Source organism: Mustela nigripes, chromosome 4 (assembly GCF_022355385.1).
Source record: "Mustela nigripes isolate SB6536 chromosome 4, MUSNIG.SB6536, whole genome shotgun sequence".
NCBI classification, from domain to species: domain Eukaryota; kingdom Metazoa; phylum Chordata; class Mammalia; order Carnivora; family Mustelidae; genus Mustela; species Mustela nigripes.
Genome location: NC_081560.1, coordinates 32,465,389 through 32,474,002, shown reverse-complemented (window position 1 = coordinate 32,474,002; position 8,614 = coordinate 32,465,389). Strand labels below are relative to the sequence as shown.

Genomic DNA, 8,614 nt, shown 5'->3' with positions numbered 1-8,614 from the left:
CCCACCTCCCCTCTGGTAACCATCAATTCGTTCTCCATAGTTTAGAGTCTGTTTCTTGGCTTGTCTCTCTCTCTCTTCCTTTTGTTCTGTTGTTTTGTTTCTTAAATTCCACTGTAATGTAATTCTTTCGAAGTTGAAAATAGCCCAGTGAAGAGACTGGCAGAGGATTCCAGGTGGTAAGAGTTTCTCCAACCTATCGTGGATTTCGCTGCTCTGGGAATGGCATTTCTCTGTCATAGTATATTTGGTTCAGTGTTAAATAAATACTACCCTGTAAGAAATAAAGTTATAATTTAAACACAAATTTTTCTCCATAAGGGACTACCCTCTTTAAATTTATCTATTCTTAGTTGTACTCTGTTCTTTTACTTCCCTTTAAACTAATTGTCTGAATCTGTTATCCACTTCCACCTCTCCATGGTAAATTTTCTGCACAAACTGAGAGGAACTGTTTCTCAGAGAAACAAATCAGGCTTCATTTGAAAGGGGGTTTCCCTTCGGTTTGCACAAAAATTGTGAGGATTTTTAAAGATTTCACATATATATCTTTGTATATAAAATTTTTTCAGATATGTTATATATAATAAATGTGTTACCTTTTAAATAAAAAAAACTGAATATGAACCTCTTGAAATTTAATGCAAAGGAAATCTGGTTTAAATATGACCACTAAAAATAATTTATTTAGATATATTTCTTAGAAAAGATCCGGGTCATATTTTTTTTTCACATTAGTATTTTATACCCTGTTGAGAATTTTTTATAAGTGACATAGAAGTCCTAGCTGCATTTTATGATATCAAGGGCAATCCTGTAATATTTACATTTATATATTTATAGCTATTCTCTGCTTAATTATGCTCAATATATGAAAATCCATATCTTGAATAGAAGATGATTGCTCAAGAGTCAGTCTGGCAGATTTTTTTTTTTTTTAGATTTTTATTTATTTATTTTGACACAGAGAGAGAGATCACAAGCAGGCAGAGAGAGAGGGAGAAGTAGGCTCCCTGCCAAGCAGAGAGCCCGATGCGGGGCTCGATCGCAGGACCCTGAGCTCACGACCTGAGCCGAAGGCAGAGGCCCAAACCACTGAGCCACCCAGGTACCTGATCTGGTGGATTTTAAACATGAATTATTCACAAAAATATGAATTACCCTTAGTTTCACCTACTGCCCTGATACATAAGAAGTAGCTGTGTCTTGTATGCATTAAAATATTCTTAATTTATGCTTTATTGGACTTACATGATTAAAATGCTAGTAGATTAAAAATAATTGCTGTTTATTTCTGCAGACTTACAAGATTTTCTACTTTCTTTTTCTCTAACAGATATAAGCTTACCAAAGTCGGCCACAATATGCTATACAGCTGCCTTGCTCAAAGCAAGAGCTGTCTCTGACAAGTAAGTGAATAATGACTTGTGCGGTACTGTCTGACTCGACTTAAGGAGATGTGTTGCCTCTGAGGGCTTTCTCTGGAAGTTTCTCTTAGTCTTTGAGACCCCCGCTTATGAGCATGCATTTTCTAAAACCTGCTGATCTTTTCTTTCACTACTAGAAGGAGGGAATATATATCCCCAGGTATCGTAAGGGTGTATGGGTCCCTAAAGAGGGATTTATGTGAAATTCCATACCTCTGAGGTGACTTTTTTTTTTTTTTTTTTTTTTTTTGCCAGACAGTAGATACCGAAAGGCCTGCTTGGGACTTACACAAAATGCCTTCCTTTTATTCATTTTTTGCGTATTCCTCTTCCTTCAGCCGTCCATGACCTGGTAGTAGCCCTAACAAACATGTGAGATGGCAGAGGGGTTGATCATCTTCCATTCTTTGACTCCCCAGTTCCCAACTAACTGCTACCCCAGGGTCTGTTGGCTTTGAGTTGTCATCTCAGTGGGACCTTTGCCCATTTCATTCAGGCAGGTGACTTTGGCCTAGAGAATTTTCATAAACACCCGAGATGACTGGCAGGTGAAAGAGAACAGTTGGCTTAACTGTTCTTGAGTTCACAAATGCTTGTTTCCCTGATACAATCCCTCTGAAGCACTGAAAAGCAGATCCCAGGAAAAGAAAACAGCCTCTGCTATGTCAGACAGGTTTGCTGTTAAGTGTGTGTGCACTTCAAGACCGAAGTAATTTTCTTTCATTCTTTTTTATCCTGTAGATCGCCAGTACCTACTGCAACATCTTTTCTCCCTACACAGCGACTCCAGCTTGGGAGGGCAGGGCCAGGGTTGTCACAGCTTCCCCTGTGGTGTCTGCCTGCCAAGCACAGCTCTGGAGTTAGCCCTGGGTGTGAGGTGAGAAAGAGATTGCATGGTCTGGTTTTTTTCATTCACTCGGGCAGGTGTCTCGCCCGCAGTTTGGGCACGCACACCCCCTGCCGGAACGGCCCCAAGCAGGCTGGCCTGCGGTGGACGCTGCCTCGCAGCACTGACATTGGGTTGGGAGCCTCCTTGAAAATTCTCCCCAGTTCTGTTTTTAACCAAGTACACTCTTCTGTAACCTAGTTTTCTCTTTTGCCTACACTGTCTGCCCTTGTCAGTCCTATCCCCTCCCCTGACCTAAGCAGGTACCTCCTAGAACATTTAGATTAGCTATTTAGACAGACAGACTTGACAGCCGAATTTAATTCCTGCCAAGATTAGATGCAAGCACGCTTTCTGCTTCTGCTGGGGTTTTTGTTGGCCTCGGTCTTAGGGGTCACTCAGAGGTTCCATGTAGTGGAGGTTTGGAGAGCTCATGCCATTGACTCGCTGTGGTTTTATGGGCCCTTGGTGTGTAGACGCCTTTCCGGGTTGATGCCCAAGCAGTGGTCCCAACTGGATGGTGTTTGTCTTTCTGCTTTTCAGATTCTCTCCCGAGGCTGCATCTCGGCGGGGGCTGAGCACAGCAGAGATGAATGCAGTAGAGGCCATTCATAGAGCTGTGGAATTCAATCCTCACGTGCCAAAAGTGAGTCTGTGGAATCCCCATAGGAGCTCGTTATGATGGTAGAGAAAGTGTTCAGTGACCACAATGTCATGTCTTGAATACACCCAGTAGAAAAAAATGAATTGCAGCCATTGAATGTTGAGGCCCTGTATAGTCCATGGTTATCAGCATCATTTTTAAGCAAAAGCTCTATTCAAGAGGCTTTGGGCCGATTTGGGGGCTTTATATAATTAGGGTAAATTGATAGACCTGGCTTAGGCAGGTTAGGCCAGGAAGCCTGAAATTGGCAAACCACAGAGATCCCAAGAGTGTTGATGCATTTGATAGGAATTTCACACCAGTTACAGTCTTAACTTAAACCCAACTTGGGAAATGAACCTAGTTTTGAATATAAATGGTAAAAAAAAAAAAATACTGATTAATGTGACATTCTGTGTCTTTATAAATAAATAATTGTTAATCTATTGGCAAGAAAATAGGAAGGAGAACCTCAAAGTATGAAGTAGTATTTTTCTTTTGACTTGTGAGTGCCATTTTAGGAGGTATACTTAGTAGGAAATGTTTATCTTAATTTTTAACCACATGATTGACAATACCCAGTGTTTCCCATATATTTTGTTCTTGAATTTTATTTTGAAAGGGAGTCAAATCACAATAGAGGATATTTCTGTAATCTTTTATTTAGGAGATAGATGTGTATTTATAATTTACCTGTATTTGAGTATCTGCTATGTGAGAGGCACATTGCTGAGTGCTATTTTCTGCTTCTCAATGTTATAAAGCACATTTTGACCTCTGGGAAATGATTCACACAGGGTATCTCAGGCATAGTTGTCTTTCAAATTTCTGAGGAAGAGTTTCACTGGCAAAAAATGACCAAGGAGGGCTATTTTGTTTTCTTACAGTACTGTGGCAAGAGGGTCGTGTATGTGTGCATGTGTGTCTATGTGAGTATTTGTAGAGTTACTACTTTTATTTATTTTGTTGATAATCTCAGTGACAGAGATAGGTGACCTAACATCATTTCTGAGCTTTGACTCAGGTCATGCTCATTGCCTCAAAAAACAGAAATCCGAACAATGGTGTACAGTGCCACAGCTGGGGAAGGATCCACTCTAGTTCCAGTGGATAGTGACCAACATAGTACTTGTAGACTTAGGATAAAATGTATTTCTATATTAAACATCTTTCCGGCTAAGTTAAGAATGTTCATTCCAATTTGATTAAATTTTAAAGCTAATCATGAAAATACTGTCCTCAATTACACAGTCGACTTAGGTCATCACTTACTATTTATTGAATGCCATATCCAATTCAGAGTTATTCTATGAGCATAAATAAACTCTTCTAGAAGTAGCATTGAGCAGTAGAGTCCTAGATTTGGAGACAAAAACTTGGGTTCAAGTTCTGGTTCTGTCATTTATGAGCCATGGGAGTTTGGGGCTTAGCATCTCTGAACTCTCAAGTTTTCCCTCATTTTTCAGATGAAAATAAAAATATAAATCTTGCCTTTTGTGATGAAGACCAATTGAGATAATATAGTCAGTTTTTTATTTTAAAACTTCAATATTGTATGTTCATAAAGTATTAAAATTATTGATATTGGACATGTTGGAGGCCCCTCAAGTCTGGACACCGGGTCCTAACTCTTCCAGTTATCCCAGAGCTTTGTCATCTTAGTGCACAAGGTAGGAAACTGGTACTTGCTGGTTAGATATTTAAGGAGAAGCTGTAGTATAATTTTATGATAAGGGTCTTAAATGGTTGATTGAGCCTCTAGAAGAGTATTAAAAGCCCCAACAAATAGTTTAAGGCTAACTTGGAAGAATTTGACCCAGTCAGCTAGCACTCCACCTGCAAAATAAAATTCTTTCTAAAAGTGGGAATATTTGAAATATTTGATTTCACTGTACTTGTTAACTGGAGAAAAAAATAGGGTGCATAGGTAAGCTGATTCTCTACCACTTTGCTTTGTTGGTTATTGTGCTGAGGAGAAACTTGTTTCCAGATCTTCATCTATTGACATTTCCATGGGGAAAAGGCCCTGTGAGTCACTGTTGAGAATTATGCCCAGAATTAACCACGAACCTCTGGTACATGTGTACTATTTGCAGGCTGTTATAAACATCCTTTATACATGATCTATTTTTTGGACTGCTTGCTAATACTTTAGTAAATACACACACACACACAAACACCATGCTACCTTTTCAGGCAGAAGGTAGCCTTCTTTTTTTTTTTTTTTTTTTTTTTAAGATTTTATTTATTTATTTGACAGAGAGATCACAAGTAGGCAGAGAGAGAGAGAGAAGGGGAAGCAGGCTCCCCGACAAGCAGAGAGCCTGATGCGGGGGTCGATTCCAGGACCCTGAGATCATGACCTGAGCCGAAGGCAGCGGCTTAATCCACTGAGCCACCCAGGCACCCCAGAAGGTAGCCTTAATTCTAATGAGACATCAATGAAAGATAAGAACTCTTAGGCTCTTGGTGTAAGAAGGGACCTCAGAGATCATCCTCATCCTCATCCTCACCTTCCCATCCTCAGCTTGAATCTCTCCTCATAGTGATATCGTGATGATTATTTTTAATAATGGTTTTTATTGCATGTTTACTGTGTGCCAAGCACAGTGGTAAGTGAACTATGTATGCCTTCTCATTGATTTTGCATAACAACACTGGTGAGGCGTATAGGATTATTACCCCTGCTCCACAGATGAGGGCGCTGCAGGTTTGGAGAGGTTAAGTGACCTTCTCTCAGTCACACAGCTAGTAAGCAACAGAGCCTGAACTGGTTCTGGGTTCTCTCACCCTTCAATATCACCCTCCATTACCCACCCCACTCCCCACCCCACCCCCCGCCATCCCACCAAGTTGCAAACCAGCCTAGACTTGAAGCCTTTAAATGATGGCGGGCACGTGACTTCCCAAGGCACTCACGGACAATTCAGATTTCCTCAAGATTGTCTCCTATCTTAAACACTTCCACGGCTTCACAGGAAGTCATCAGTGGTCTACCACAGGAATTTTTAGCAACAGCATGCTGTTAGAAGGAGAAAAACACCAAATAGAATAGCTGAGAACTGCCTTCCGTGAGTGTCCAGCTTAGGTCTATCTGGTATTCTATTAAGCAGAGGTGCATAGTTAATATTTCAGCATCCAGTGAAAAATATCATTATTTACTCCAGGAGGGTTACTCTTACGAACACTCTTCACCTGCAGATGTGCAAAGTAGGGAGTCTCCTACACACACACCTCAGGACCAGGAAGTAAATAAAAATAGTAAAAAGCCATGGTCCTCTGTTTTGAAGGGAGCCTTGTAAGTAGTCAGATATACCTAAAACACAAGGATTTCTGAGGCTTTAGATTGTAGCAGATTATAAAGAGGAAGCAGCCCAGAGGCTCATTATAAACCGAATTGTGTGACTCCCCACCTGATGGACTGCAGCTGAGTCCCCAGCCCTACAAAGGAAGATATAAACTCTGTGAATGGTTCTTCCAGATTTTTTCTAAGATTTTATTTATTTATTTGACAGTCAGAAATCATAAGTAGGCAGAGAGGCAGGCAGAGAGAGAGGGAGAAATAGGCTCCCCACTGAGCAGGGAGCCCGAAGTGGGGCTCGATCCCAGGACCACGGGATCAATGATCTGAGCCGAAGGCAGAGGCTTTAACCCACAGAGCCACCCAGGCACCACCCAGATTTTTTTTTTATAATGTGACCCAGCTTGTTTATCATTTTCTCTAGCTACTTCTAACAGTCTGTTCATTGTTCCAGAAAGATTCTCCTCCTCTTCCATCTTTGCTTCCTCTGAGGATATTGTACTCCTCCTTCACCCCCATCATTAAAAGTCACCACCAGGAAACCTGTTCCTTCCTCATCCCAGAATCGGTCTCTCGGCCCTGTGGTCTCGCGCTGCAGTGCATTGATTATGGAATCACTGTTGTCTCTTTGTGGAGGAGGACTAGTGGTTTTAGGGTCTTAATGATGCTGCTGATTTTTGAGAACTGGGGACACAGTTCAAAGAGATGAAATCTCTAAACCATTAGAGGATGTCTTCCATTTAATGGTATTAAAATAAAAGCTTTGGATTTAAAGGGAATATTCTTCATTTTTTAAAGAAAATTTCACTTAAGTTGCTGGACAAATGAAGGGCTGAGCTCATCTCTGTTCTGTATCTTCATCTATATATTGTTATAGTTTATTGGATTTTTAGTTTTATCTTTTTTCCTGCTTTCCCTGCGTATATGCTTCCCCACCCACCCTGATCTATTCTGTTTCCTTTGCAGCACAGGAGCTTTTTATTTTGACGTAGTCCCACGTGTTTATTTTTCTTTTGGTATCTATGCTTTTGGTGTCCTACCCAAGAAATCATTAGCAATGTGGAGATTTATGTGAGAGGAGGGTGCTTTTCTGTCAGTGATGCATCACTCTGCAAGGATCTGAGTTTTCACTTACTCTTAGTATGCTGTGTCTACACTGCAAGTCTTTGCCTGTGAAGAGACTCCTTCTTGGCTTAGAGGTTATTTCATTAACTCCTTTAGGGTGCTAAAGAAAAATTTCACTTTCTGATACCTTTCCAAAACAAGACTAATGTACTGGTTTGTTACAAGCAGCATAAGACTCCCCCCACCCCGGACTGGTGGTGTAAAAATAAATTTCTATATTAGTAAAAGGTATAAAGAAATTTTTCATAATCCTGTTATCTAATCCTATTTAAGACTCTTTCTAGCCTTATTTTCCTGTGCATTTTTAATACTTAGGAATCAGAGTTGCATGACATATACATATTTAAAAAATATCAACATGGGGCTCTAAACTTGAACTTTGTGTTTGGGTATTGGGGGTATATTTATTCTTTTTGGAAGAGAATCATCAGATTTTCCATGGTTCTCTGACCTTAAAAAGGCTATCTTCTAACCTGAAATTAAAGCCCAAGTCTTTTAACCTTGTGCCTTCAGACACTCTAAAATATTCTCAGTAACTGTTTTCTGGATGATTTACTTCCTCATTTTTTTATCATAAAAAATACAAATAATGAAATCTACCTCAACAGATTTTTAAGTATTATTAACCGTCTGTACATTGTTGTTAGAACTTTTCATCTTGCATATCTGGAACTCCATACTCACTGAACCAGGACCTCTCCATTTCTCCCTTTTCCTCCCAGCCCCAGATAACCACTTTCTACTTTCTGCTTCTGTGAGTGTGAATACTTTAGATAAGTCACATTGGTTGAATCCTTAGTATTTGTCCTGTGACTGGCTTATCTCATCTCGCGTAATGTCCTACAGGTTCATCCATGTCACAGCCCAGAACAGGATTCCCTTCTTTAAGGCTGAATAATATTCCATTGTGTGTGTATATCACATTTTCTTTATCCATTCATCTGTTGATGGAAATTTAGGTTGTCACCACTTTATTGGCTATTGTGAATAATGCTGCAGTAAACATTGACATGCAGATACCTCTTCAAGATCCTGTTTTCAGGGGCGCCTGGGTGGCTCAGTGGGTTAAAGCCTCTGCCTTCGGCTCAGGTCGTGATCCCAGGGTTCTGGGATCGAGCCCCGTATCAGGCTCTCTGCTCAGCAGGAAGCCTGCTTCCTCTCTCTTTCTGCCTGCCTTTCTGCCTACTTGTGATCTCTGTCAAATAAATAAATAAAATCTTTAAAAAAAAAAAAAA

The 8,614-nt window shown here is 40.3% G+C and overlaps 1 protein-coding gene across 1 annotated transcript in view; it reads left to right on the top strand.

Moving 5' to 3' along the window:
• ST7 (suppression of tumorigenicity 7) overlaps positions 1–8,614 on the top strand; it is a 241,790-nt gene that overhangs the window by 201,082 nt on the left and 32,094 nt on the right. The window contains exons 11-13 of the mRNA XM_059397510.1: positions 1,334–1,406; positions 2,854–2,956; positions 3,841–3,882. Coding sequence (XP_059253493.1) covers positions 1,334–1,406; positions 2,854–2,956; positions 3,841–3,882 — 218 coding nt within the window. The remainder of the gene's footprint in view (positions 1–1,333; positions 1,407–2,853; positions 2,957–3,840; positions 3,883–8,614) is intronic.